Raw genomic sequence first — 13,218 nt, forward strand, 5'->3', positions numbered from 1 at the left:
CAGATTCCAGAGTCCACCCGAGCAGGGATATCAGTTTCTCCAGCTCCAGTATGGGATGGGGGTGGGGGCATTTTTCTTATGCATGGATTTCAGGAGCAGATGCCTTCTTTCCCTTTGTTCCCAGTCAGTTACAATCCAAGAAAATCAGAGTAGTCCAGGATTATCTCCTACTTTTATTGCTACTTAATACATTTTTTCCAAAACCAGTTTCAACTAGAACCAGAACCTTCGCTTCACCTTTTAAAAATGCTTTCCGCACTTCCACTTAGCTCCGAGGCCCGCGTGGACGGTTACTCACGTATGTCTCTAAGAGACGCTGAACACAACACCTGGGCTCTCAGCCAGGCGGCTGGAGCTGGACCTGTCTGTGGGGTGTCCCCCGGCCCCTCCCCTCCCGTGAACCATGGGAGCTGGGGAGGTGTTTTCGGTGGGTGCCTGCTCCATGGGTCTGTGCCGGTCCCTCCCGGAAAGCTCCAGACCACACAGCGGAGAATGTGAATGAGCGTTTCCACTAGGTTTCTTTTTGCTCAAATCCTCACTGAGAAAATTGTGTGGGCCATCCCTGGCGCCAGCAGTGCAGCTCAGGAGACCTGTGGAAGGGGCCTGGCTCTCTCTGAGGAATGTGTTCACACCAGGAAGCCCCCATACACATCATCTTGAGCATGTGAGCTCTGTGCAGGCGCAGGGGGCCTGGAGAGCTCATGGACAGCCAAGGAGAACAGGCCTTCTCTCTCTGCCTTTCTCTGTCTCTGTGTCTCATGCACACACGCTAGTTGATTCGGCAGGTGTTTACTGGGTACCTTCTATTTACCAGGCCCGGTTCTAGGTCTAGGGACGCAACGCATCATGAGCAGCACACAAGCCCTGCCTTCCTGGTGCCTGAGCTCCAGCGCAGCCCTGTGTGAGTTCCTGGGCGGGACCAAGAATGCCTGTCCCAACCTGACGCCCCTCATACCCCAGCCTCCTTTCTCAGCACCTTCATTCGTGGTCCCAGAGGAGGGATCACTGTAGGGGAGAGAACTTTCCAGAGGTTTTGAATGTCCAGCCAAGGCGTGGAGAGGGCTCTGCCAGGCAAGAGGGCGAGCAGGGAGAGGTGGGTGGGAACTCTATGTGAGTCCTCATCCTGCAGGGCCTTGTCCCCAGTACACCGGTTTGCAAACCACCAGCCCAATTTTTACCTTAGCTGAGTGCCACCTGCACAATTGTGTATTTAGTAATATTTTTTAACAGACTCACCTTTTGGGGTTAAATAAATGGTTCTTCAAATGGAACTTTGTATTTTTTCTGAAATGGAAAACCTAATCCCTGTCTGAAGAGGATGTTCCTGTCTCTGTCTCCATCAAACCTAAAATAACCTCATCTGGGCCGTGTGTGGCCCTACATTTGGGAACACACTGCAGTGGTGGAAGAAAGGCCAGAAGCTAGAGAGGCCTCTACGGGGCTCTTGTGGGATTGGAAAGCCAAGCCCTGCGTTCCTCCCAGGGCACTGAGGCCAGGGTGCCGGCAGGACAGAGGGATTTCCCAGGCTCTGATGAAAACCCACCCTCCCTGGTCTCCCAGTGGTGGGTGAAGGCCCATTTCCTCTTGTTTTTAAAGGGGTCCTGATTTACAGCAGGAAGACAGGAGCGCTGCTGCATGGGAAGGTGATAGAGAACCAGTCAGGGAACCGAGGTCATCATTCTGCTGAGCGGCTCCCTGGAGAGCGGAGAATTCACTGGTTGTCACCCGGGCCCTAAAATGGAATTTTCTCATGTTATGCTGTTGAATATTGGTGATTTAACAACAGAACAGCCACCCCCTCCCCCCTCCACCACATTGAGAAGATTGAGATGTTTCCGACTGAAATGTTGTCTGTTTACAGCTCATACTTCCTCCAAGCCATGCATTTTATTGTCATATTGACACTAATTTGGCTCGGATGTCACCTCCATTCTGACGCCTGTTCTTTATGCTGCCTGTGGATCCGGGGGGTTTTCAGAAACCAATTACATTGATCAAACCCAGAGAGGCAGGAAGAGCTGGTGGAGGGGCTGCCAGAGGCCCAAGTCAGGCAGGGATCCCTTTCCGAGACAGTGTGTGCAAAGGAAGCCACACTGCAGGTCCCTGCGTGAGGTGGTGGAGCTGCTGTGTACAGGTACGGGCTAAGCGGTGTCTATGGGCCATCTGGTAAAGCCACACAGACTGTCCCGCCACACCAGCTTCACGAAGCCGCTTCACAGGAGCCTGCGGCACAGCCTGTTTCTCTGTGTTCATCACTTAGCTAGGCCGTGGTCCTGGCAACTCTGAGCCTCGCTGCTCCACGGCCCAGGCGCTTGCTACTCCCCCATCAGAGGGGGTGAGAGGGCTGTGGACGGCTAGGTGTGGGGGCATTAAGGTCCTCAGGCCAGATTTCCTTAGAGCATCTCCTCGGCAAGCCAGAAAATATCTGGGTGAGGGAGTTGGGCTATGCAGGGAACATATCTTAGCCAGTGAGGATTCAGGGTACCCGAGCCCCACCACCAGGCTGCATCCTGCTGGCCTTGTATTTTTTCCTGAAATGGAAAACCTAATCCCTGTCTGAGGAGGATGTTCCTGTCTCTGTCTCCATCAAACCTAAAATAACCCAGCCCCGGGCTGAGGATGGCATCTGGCACAGAGAAGCCTCCTGGGACCCGGTGCCAGGATGATGCTCTTTCCTCCTGCCCCTCAGCCCAGGCTCCTGGGCACACAGGCCATGGGGGGATCCCCAGCCCCAATTCCATGCAAGTCCACCCACAGGTATAGATGATATGTTGGTTGTCAGCCCATAGCATCCCTGGGGTGGGTGCTGGTAGCCCATCTTCTGCATGAGACAACCAGTGATTGGCTCAAAGCTACCCAGTTCAGAGTGTGCAAGCAGGGTTGGAACCTGGGTCTGCCTGAGTCCAGGGCCTGTTCTTGCATCTCCTGCCCTTCCTACTGCCTCAGGGAAAACGATGATCTCCCTCCTGAGCACCTTGGGATTCTCTAGAATAATTCTGCTTAGATGGCACCTTGCAAATCCTGCCTGGTGCCTCGGAGTACTGTCTTCATCTCTCTCCTACACGGTGAGCTCCATGAGGACAGGGTCAGAGGCTTCCCTGCCCAGAGTCCCCATGATGTCCAATCAATGCCTGGTGTGCTCTCAGCACTACACGAGGGGCTGATGGATCAGTGAATAAACATGTGAATGAGCAACAGAAAGCGCTAGTGGGTGAAGCAAGGTCCAGAGGCAGGTGGTGTCGGCGTCCGCCCAGGTGAGGGTGGGCAGGTGGCCAGTCACCCGTGGCCGACCGGCATTAAAACAGGCGCCTCCACAGATGAATACTCCATGTTCCCGGTCATAAATCACAGGAGAAACCACGGGAAATGAGTGCCAGGCTTTTCTTTCTATTTAGTAATTTATCAAGGGAAGAGGCGCATTAATAAACATATTTCCCATGAGAGGCGGGGATAACAGAGATGAATATCACTGTCAGATTTGGCCTGTTTCCTCTTGTTAGGGGCACACGAGAGGGTGGGAATCCAAATATTAGCAGCAGATTCTTTTTTTAAAAATGTGTTACGAAGATGTGTGTGTTTCTTACTTTATATCATGTTAGATGGTTTTTCCCCTCACATTACCGCATTTGCCACTCAGTTTGTAAGTAATAGGAGCCTTTCAGAGAATTCACTCCTGCATCTTTCTTTGAGTTTCCTTTGAAGTGAGGATTGACAAGGAGTGGACTCAGTAAATAAGAACCCAGAAGCTGAGAGGGCGCCGAATGCAAGCCGATGAGTGAATGTCTAATGACAGCTGTGTTGCTGCGTGGCCCAATCATCTTTCCTAGACTTGCTGCCCTTCACTCCATTATTGACTGGAGGCTCACCCTGCCCCTTGGAACAGTCCTTCTAGCCCTTGAAGAAGCCACATTCATTAGCAATTTCATTTTGGAATGCCCGCTGGGTTTTAGGCACTATTCTTGGCGTTCTATGTGTGTCTTCACAACAGCCCTGCAAAGCAAGCCACACTGCCCTGATTGTACAGATGGGGAAAGAGAGGCTCGGGAAAGCTAAGTAAATGTGCTCCAAGGAAGCCACAAAGTGACAGGCTTGACAGGGACAGTGGCAGAGGCTGTGTGCCTCTGCATCGTGTGTGTGTGTGCGCGCACGCGCATCCACCTGGGGTGTGTGTCTCCACCTAGGGTGTTTGTGTGTATGTCCACCTGGGGTGTGTATGTGTGTGTCCACCTGGGTGTGTGTGTGTCCACCTGGGGTGTGTGTGTGTGTGTGTGTCTCCACCTGGGGTGTTTGTGTGTGTGTCCACCTGGGGTGTGTGTGTGTGTGTCCACCTGGGTGTGTGTGTGTCCCCCTGAGGGGTGTGTGTGTGTCCACCTGGGGGGTGTGTGTGTGTCCACCTGGGGGGGGTGTGTGTGTGTGTGTGTGTGTCCACCTGGGGTGTGTGTTTGTCTCCACCTGGGGTGTATGTGTGTGTGTGTGTCCACCTGGGGTGTATGTGTGTGTGTCCGTGTCCACCTGGGGTGTATGTGTGTGTCCACCTGGGTGTGTGTGTATGTCCACCTGGGAGGGGGTGTGTGTCCAAGTGAGGTGTGTGTGTGTGTGTGTGTGTGTGTCCACCTGGGGCCCCCCTCCCATGCAGGGGGCCCTCCCTGTGCCTTGCTGCAGTCATACTCCCTGCCCCCTGAGACACCTCTCCTCCTCTGCACCCTGGGCATAGGCCCTGTGGCAGGTGGTTTTGGTGTCCCTGTACCTTGGGCAAGTTACTTAGTGTCCTGTTTTGTCTTCTGTAAAATGAGCATAACAGCCCCTTCTTTATGGGACAGTCATGAAGATTAAATTACTTAACACTTTAAAGTTTGAAGGAGTCCTAGCGCATGCGATGATAGCATTGAGTAAGTGCTGTCTTTAGGTGACTGTGAATCTGTTCTTTCTCAACACATCCTGTCTGTGCCATGGGTCAGCCCTTGGCACCTCCCACTGGGCTCATGGCTGTGCCACCTGTATTCGAGTGTTGGGGATGGTCAGGTGGGAAAAAGGATTTGGGTTCCTAATGCATGGTGAGAAAGACAGGAGCAAGCAGATAACCACACAGTGGATGAAAGCTCACCCCCACCCTTGTTTGGAGAGAGAGGCCTGAGCGTAGGGAAGATCTGCCCAACTCCAGGAGGTCAGGGAAGGCATCCCAAGGGAGGTGATGACTCGGCTGAGGTCTGAGCAGGCAGAGGAAGCTGCACGTGCCAGTCCCTGAGCAGGTGATATGGAGGAGGGGCTGGAAGGAGACCTGGTGGCTGGAGTGAGGGGATTCCACAGGGCCACCACCTAGGCCTTCTTTGTAACAGCAGTGGGGAATTTTGGAAAGTTTTGGGGAGAGGGCAGGGACATGATCCTATTTCCAAGTTGAAAATCTGTCTTTGCAGTGAGCACTGTGGATTGGACAGCTGTTAGCTGAGGGCCCCAGAATGATCCAAGCAAGTGGTGGGCTGTGCTAGGGGTGGAGTTTGAAAGGAGAGATTTTGAGAGGCATTCACGAGCCCACACGTAAGTGGGCTCCATTGTGGTGGAGGGGAGGAGGGAAGGCCGACTGCCGGGTCTCCCGCTTTGCCACTGCGCAAGTGGCAGGCACGTGCTGTAGGAAGAGCTGGTCCAGGCACAGGGCAGGAGTGTGTGGCTGGCTGTGCCGAACTGGAGCTGCCTTGCAGGCAGGAGGAGAGGACGAGGAGGCAGCTGGCTCTGAGAAGGCTCACTCTTCAGAGCCACTGAAAGTGGGAGGTCGAAAACTGTTTGTGGGACGGGACGTCTGCCTGGCCCTGGGCCTCTGCTGACCTCTCTGAAGATGAACAGAGAAGACGCAGAGTCATTAGAAAGTCCAGACGCCAGGGCTCCTTTGGACCTGGGTTCAAATCCTGCCTCTGTAGCTCTGTGACCTTGAGCAAGTCACTGACCTCTCAAGCATAGTTGCTTTGCTGCTGATCTGGTTTGCTTGGAGGACGGTGGTAGCTGTTAAATGAGTCAGTGGATCTAAGCGTCACTAAATGGTGGTTGTCACTGGGTCATTATTTGCATAAGAATTCAGAAGCAGGCATTTATCCAGATACTGCATCAGAGGAGCACGCTCCAGCCAGGATGCAGATGCTGCAGCAGAGGGGCACACTCCAGCCGGGATGCAGATGCTACAGCAGAGGGGCACATTCCAGCCGGGATGCAGATGCTGCAGCAGAGGGGCACACTCCAGCCGGGATGCAGATGCTGCAGCAGAGGGGCACACTCCAGCCGGGATGCAGATGCTGCAGCAGAGGGGCACACTCCAGCCGGGATGCAGATGCTGCAGCAGAGGGGCACACTCCAGCCGGGATGCAGATGCTGCAGCAGAGGGGCACACTCCAGCTGGGATGCAGATGCTGCAGCAGAGGGGCACACTCCAGCCGGGATGCAGATGCTGCAGCAGAGGGGCACATTCCAGCCGGGATGCAGATGCTGCAGCAGAGGAGCACGCTCCAGCCGGGATGCAGATGCTGCAGCAGAGGGTCACGCTCCAGCCGGGATGCAGATGCTGCAGCAGAGGGGCACACTCCAGCCGGGATGCAGATGCTACAGCAGAGGGGCACAGTCCAGCTGGGATGCAGATGCTGCAGCAGAGGGGCGCACTCCAGCCGGGATGCAGATGCTGCAGCAGAGGGGCGCACTCCAGCCGGGATGCAGATGCTGCAGCAGAGGGGCACACTCCAGCCGGGATGCAGATGCTGCAGCAGAGGGGCACACTCCAGCCGGGATGCAGATGCTGCAGCAGAGGGGCACACTCCAGCCAGGATGCCCCTGTTTGCCGTCCAGGATCCCTATTTAGAGTGGGTGATCACATTTGCAGTGCAGCCTCACAGCTGGCTGGGAGGTAGCCTGCTCCATGGGCCTCCCTGCTTCTTTCTGTCCTCAGGCAGGTGGCCTAGGATCCTTCCTGCTGTAAGAGAAAGGAGGAGTTGTCTGAGTGAGTTACCTGTTCTGCCCTGGCCCCTCTGTGGGGTCAGAGCAAGTGGGCATCCCCAGAAGCAACTATGGACCGTCTTCTGTGTACCCACTGTAGCTCTGCTTACTAAAATATCTGTAAGCCCCAGTCTTCATAGCCCAATAGAATAAACAGCGAAAGCAGAAAGTTTAGCTGACAAGGATGTCAAAAGAAAAGAATGTTCTGATTAACTCAACTTTTTTTTTCAACTGGGAGCTTTCCTAATATCACTTAACTCTTCTCGTTGAAAATAAAGTATACCAAGTACTGGGTCACATGAGCATCTCAACTGTAGCCACTCTGGAGTGCCCAGGCCACCTCCACATCCATCATCCCACTGGGTCACAGCAACCCCAGAGCTGGCAGGGACTTGTTTTATGCTGGTGTCATTGATGAAGACCCCAAGTCTGTGACAGGTAAAACAATTTGCCCCAAGTCATGCAGCTGACTTATGGCTCCAGCCCAGGGTACCCAGTGTGCAGCCCCCACTTCACCCCACTGCAGGCCACTGTTCCAGTCCAGGTCTCCATCCCTCTACCCAGAGTCCCTTCATCCCAGGCTACTGGCTGTCTACTCCCCTCTGTGGCCTCAGACTCCCCTCATCCCATGAAAGAGGCGGTTAGGAGAGAAAACCCTGGAAGCCCCTTTCGGCCCAATGGTCCTGGATGTCCTCTGTCCTCTCTATGCCTTGGAGAGGTGCTTCTCCTGGTGGCCTGGCAGGAAAGAGCCTCCCCAGGGATCCCTAGGTCTCCTCAGGGTTGCAGCCAAGCGTGGGGCTGGGCCGGGCATGGTTGCCTCGAGGGGCCAACATGGATCCCAGGGCGTGCGGCTTGTTGAGTAGGTGGGTGTGGGCTCTGCCCTCACACAGCCTTCTTGGGGACTGGTAGGTATGGAGTGGGGGGCTCAGAGGCTCGTAGGCCATCACCCCCTGCCCTCGGTGCTCCTGCAGCTGTGGAGACATAAGGAACTGCCACGTGCATGATTCAGAGTGGCCCTAAGGTCAGTAGTCAAAGCCGTCAGGAGAGCTTCGGGAGCACCCGCCAAGAGGCTGTGTGTACTGTGAGCAGGAGGCCCGTGGAGCCAGACCCTGCAGTCAGGGCAGCCTGCCTGGAGGAGGGGGCACCCAGGAGGGGTCTCAGCAGGTCTGAGCAGGCAGAAGGGAGGAAAGCAGTTATCATAAGCCTGGGAACAGCCAAGCACAGACATGGGTGTGCTTGAGCAACCCCCAGCATCATTTATGGGCAACACTACCAGCCCATGGGGAACCCGGAGGCCTGGAAAGGATGGGTGGGCAGGGGCCAGCGGGACATGAGAAGAGGCTGCTCCATGCAGGTGTCCAGAAAGTCAAGGACAGGCCCAAGCATTTACTGTGCCCTACCATGGGCCAGGTGCTTCTCACGCTTCGCCTAATTTACACCTCATGCCAGCCCTGGTGGTCAGCACTATTAGAGCCCTTTAAAAAGAGGAGACTGGCTCTGAGGGATCTGGACAGGGCAGGAAGCTTGGCTTGTGGAGAGTCATCCAGCAGTGTTGTCAGACCATTTCTAGGCCACCGTTTGTTCAGGGCAGAGACCTAGAATCCTGATGGGGGCACCGTGATGGGGAGCAGTCTGGAACCACAGTGGAAGAGCCTTTGGTCCTAGGGTGCAGGGTACTCTTGTCTGGGGCAAGCCCTCTTCCCTTCCACAGTTATGTAGGTGTGCGACAGCAGCTGGTGAGGGCTGAGGGCATAGCCATGTGTCCACGCATATGTGTGCATATGCGTGTGTACACATGTCTGCGTGTGGGTGCACACAAGTGTTTGCATGCATGGGTGATGTGTGCACCTGTGTACATGTGTGCCTGTATGCATGTGGTGTGCACATTCAAAGCAACAGCTTCCCAGAGCCTCGGGCGACTTTAGAACTGAGGACCTCAGTACGCAGAAGCACCTGCCTGTGTCAGGATGCCTCTCGCTGCCATGTCCTCGTGTCCTCCCTGCCCTGTTACAGCAAGCTGCCCAGTAGGCTCTGGAGAGACAGCCAAAGGCCCAGACATTGCGAAGAGTCTGGGGGCCGCCATCCAGGCCTCTGCTTGGCAAATGCCCTATCAGGGGGCACTTTAGTGGTGATTCCAGGTACAACGTGACCTGTGACCTTGGAGCACTTACTTCCATTCACTCTCTTCCCCATGGAATTCTCCATAGCAGTGGGAACAGGCGAGCTTCTGCCACACACAATAGCATGGAGAAATCTTATAAACTGACCATGTGGATGAAGGAGGCCAGATGTGAAAGAGTATTTAAAAATTCCATTTACACAAAGCCCAAAAGTAGGCAAAACTAAGCTGTGTGTTAGAAGCCAGGGTAGCGGCTGCCCTTGGGCTGGAAGATGGAGGAGGCTTGTGGACACTGGCCAAGCACTGTTTCTTGACCTGGGGCTGGCTTCCCAGGTGGGCTCACTTGGTGAGAGGCCACCGAACTGCTCACTTATGATTCGTGCACACTCCTGTCATGAGGTAAGCATTGCTGGATTCCAGCCCTGGTCTCTGCACCCAGTGGTAAATACACTATGCTCCGTGCTCATATTCACTCGCCCAAACACCTTACATGCACTTCTCCAGTCCTCACCACACCCTGCGCTGCTCAGTCCATTTTACAGATCAACAAACTGAGGCCGAGAGGTGACATCCTTTGCCCAAGAGCCCACAGCTGGAAAGTCGGCAAAGCTAGGATTCCCATTAGACCATCCTTGCAGGCTCTTCCTGTCCCCCACCCACCCGTCACCCCCTCCCCCATCCCCAGTGATGCTGACCTGTCTTATGTTGACTATCCCACAGTGTCCCGTTTCTCCAGCCCGCGGGTGACGCCCCGCCTGAGCCGCAAGCGGGCGCTGTCCATCTCCCCACTCTCAGACGCCAGCCTGGACCTGCAGCGGATGATCCGCACCTCACCCAACTCGCTAGTGGCCTACATCAACAACTCCCGAAGCAGCTCGGCGGCCAGCGGTTCCTACGGGCATCTGTCAGCGGGTGCCCTCAGGTGAGCCCCGCCTGCACGCAGAGAGCTGAGGACCAGAGCTGGGTTGAGGGCCCGGTGGGGAGGCGCTGGCTTTTCAGTGGGTGCTTTTGACCCGAGGAGAAAGACAGGACCTGTGGCATTTGTGAATCCACATACTTGCACCTTTTTTATGAATTCAAAACCAATAATGATCAAATTGAAATGAGCCCATATCTGAGTACATCTTCATGGACCAGGCCTGTCATGAATGACTCAAATGTGAAATCAAAGGTGTTTGAGGTCAGAGATGGTTTTCCTAGTATTTCACTGAATTAGGTGGAGCAGCCAAGTATTGGCCAACCTTGGAGACCACACAAAATGTGACATTGACATGGCCCATGCTCTCAGCAAGCCTCTGGGCTGGCAGCAGGCCTCCCTCTGTAGCCGCATGGTGACACACCCAAGCCTCACTGACACCAGCCACCCTTCTCCCCTCTGTGCGGCTCTAGTCTGTCTGAGGACTCAGACCTCAGCCAGCTTGACTGAAACTCACATGCCTCTCCAGCACCTCCGGAAGAGGCCAGGAGGAGTTAGGAATGTCAGGAGAGTTTGTCCCAACGACCTGGAGATGGAAGGAATAACAAGTGTATTTGTTATCTTTTGCTGCCTAACAAATTGCTCCAACGCATAGCAGTTTAAAACCACAAGCAATTGTTCTCTCCCCCCATTTCTGAGGGTCAGGAATTTGAGACAGGCTGAGCTCCGGCTCTCTCAGGTGGCCACAGTCAAGCTGTCAGCCAGTGCTTCATCCCGCTGAAGGCTTGACTGGGCCAGAATGCCCCCTCACAGCGCTCTCAGCAGTGTCGTTTGTTCCTCATCTGTGAGCCTCTGCTTAGGGCTGCTTGAGTGTCCTCACAACATGGCAGACGGGTCCCAGCCCACCTTGCAGCCTATGATGTGAGAGGAAGCTGGAGGAAGCCACGATGTCTTTTACGGCCCAACCACAGGGGTCACCAATCTTTCCTTGGTATCCTGCTGTGTGAAGGTTGGCTCTTATGCAAGTGGTGTGACAGAGCCTAGAAGTGCAGTAAGAAGAGGAGAATAATGCAAGCTGGAGGGCTCAGGGCATGATTCCTGGATGAGGGGGGCATTAGAACAGGATTCGGAGGCCTCATGGGTTTCACGTAGTCAGGGAACAGCGATACAGACATGCATCTAGGTATCACAGCAGTGGAGAGGCCAGGGCGTGGGGATGAGATGGAGCCTGGTCCCTGCTGGGAGCCAGCCTGCCAGGGGTGAAGTCTGCATCCTGGGGCAGAACCTGGGAGCTGATCGCAGAAGGTGAGTGGCAGACAGTAGGAAGCCACAGCTGGTTCTTGAGTGAGGAAGCCACAGTGATGGTGGGGCTAGCAACATGCTCATCCCTATTCCCTGGGCAAGGTTCTCTCTGTCCAGGAAGTGTCAGCCTAAGAGAGCCCTCGATCCCCCACCCCCACTCCCTTGTCTGCTCTCTGTTGCAGCCCAGCCTTCACCTTCCCCCACCCCATCAACCCCGTGGCCTACCAGCAGATTCTGAGCCAGCAGAGGGGTCTGGGGTCAGCCTTTGGACACACACCACCCCTGATCCAGCCCTCACCCACTTTCCTGGCCCAGCAACCCATGGCCCTCACCTCCATCAATGCCACGCCCACCCAGCTCAGCAGCAGCAGCAACTGTCTGAGTGACACCAACCAGGTAGGTGGGTGCAGGGGCCAGGATGGCCACCGGGTACTCATCTGGTTGCATGAGGGCTATTCACTGCCAGCTCATGCTAAGAACTTGTGGAGGGCCTCTGGATTTACGTCTGGCCGCTGGGGTGCCTTCTGGGCAGAGGCCACGTTACAGAAAGGGTGAGACCTGGGCTCAGTCCATGGGAAGCTCCCAGCTTCTCGATTCTGCCGTCTCCTGCCCAAGAAGCATAATAAGTAGATGGAGAAAGCCTCGATTCCCAGGGCCTGGCACCATGGAGGCACTCCATGCACAGCACATGGCATGGGTGGGTGAGTGAATCATTATAAGACTGTGCAGTTTCGTTGTAGAATGTGCATTTGCAGCAGGCTTTCACACACTGCCTCATTCGACCCTTCCAACGGGCCTTGAGCATGCCTGGGCATCCTAGTACAGTGCCTGGCGCATCCTAGGTGCCATTATTATTTGGCAAATGAAGTGTTCTTTTACAATAAGGACATGGAAAGGCACAGGCCTTAGCATCAGTCAGACCATCTTTGGGATCCCAACTTGCCTGAAAGCAGCAAATCTCTTTCCCTCTCGCAGCCTGAGCTAACTTATCTGCAAAGTGGGATTCCTGACGCCTAGGTGGGGTCACTGTGCGTATAAACAAGCTCATATGTGCAGAGCCCCCATAGGCTCTGATCCTGGGAGCACTGACAACGACAATGCCAGAGGTGAAGGGACCACCCCAGGCCACCCACCAGCAAATGGCAAAGCCTGGATGTGGTTACACCCTTGGAAGGAAGACAGGACACCATGTCCTCTAGAAGTGTCCTCTGTTCCAGAATGTCCTCCCTCTCCACCCCAGGGCTCCTGGTGGCTCCCCAGAGCCTCCCCACGACAGTGGCTGTCAGCTCTGGAAACATCACCTGGTACTTTAGCTCTAGCCCCTTCTCCTGAGGAACTGGGCTCTGGCCCCCTATGCCCTGGGCTGGCCAGGCCCTGTCTCAGACCCACAGTATCCCCTGCTCTGGAGGGCTGAGAAGTTGAGCCTGGTCAGAACAGGAGCAAGGGCACCCTGCATTTTCCAAAGAGAAGGTCTCTTTCCCATTTCCCAGAAGTCTTGGGGAGGCGGTGATGGAGAGATGGGGGTTGGCATGCCCAGGTCTGGGTGCTCTCCTGTAGCAGGACATGTGCCCCTGGCAGGACTGAGCTGGGGACTCTATTTCTGATACTTTAAACACAGGGTTAGCCCAGATGGTCTGTGCGGAGAGATCCTAGAGTTAAAGTCCAAAAAAATTTGGGATATCCCTGCCCTGCCCCTGAGTAACAGACTGTCCTCTGCACCCTTCCTCAGAACAAGCAGAGCAGTGAGTCGGCTGTCAGCAGCACCGTTAACCCTGTCGCCATTCACAAGCGCAGCAAGGTCAAGACCGAGCCTGAGGGCCTGCGGCCGGCCTCCCCTCTGGCCCTGACGCAGGTAACCTGCTGCCAGCCGCACCACCTTCCTCCAGCTAGGACCAGGCCTGTGGGCTGC

General features: G+C 55.1%; 1 protein-coding gene across 5 annotated transcripts in view; it reads left to right on the forward strand.

Annotated features, from left to right (window-relative positions):
• The window catches only part of GLI2 (GLI family zinc finger 2), a 257,123-nt gene that overhangs the window by 223,634 nt on the left and 20,271 nt on the right, over positions 1 to 13,218 (forward strand). For all 5 annotated transcript variants that reach the window (XM_008972505.4, XM_008972506.5, XM_008972507.5 and 2 more), the window contains 3 exons: positions 9,812 to 10,013; positions 11,492 to 11,705; positions 13,039 to 13,161. In XM_008972505.4, the coding sequence (XP_008970753.3) occupies positions 9,812 to 10,013; positions 11,492 to 11,705; positions 13,039 to 13,161 (539 nt within the window). The remainder of the gene's footprint in view (positions 1 to 9,811; positions 10,014 to 11,491; positions 11,706 to 13,038; positions 13,162 to 13,218) is intronic.

The sequence above is a fragment of the Pan paniscus genome, chromosome 13 (genome assembly GCF_029289425.2).
Source record: "Pan paniscus chromosome 13, NHGRI_mPanPan1-v2.0_pri, whole genome shotgun sequence".
NCBI lineage: Eukaryota > Metazoa > Chordata > Mammalia > Primates > Hominidae > Pan > Pan paniscus.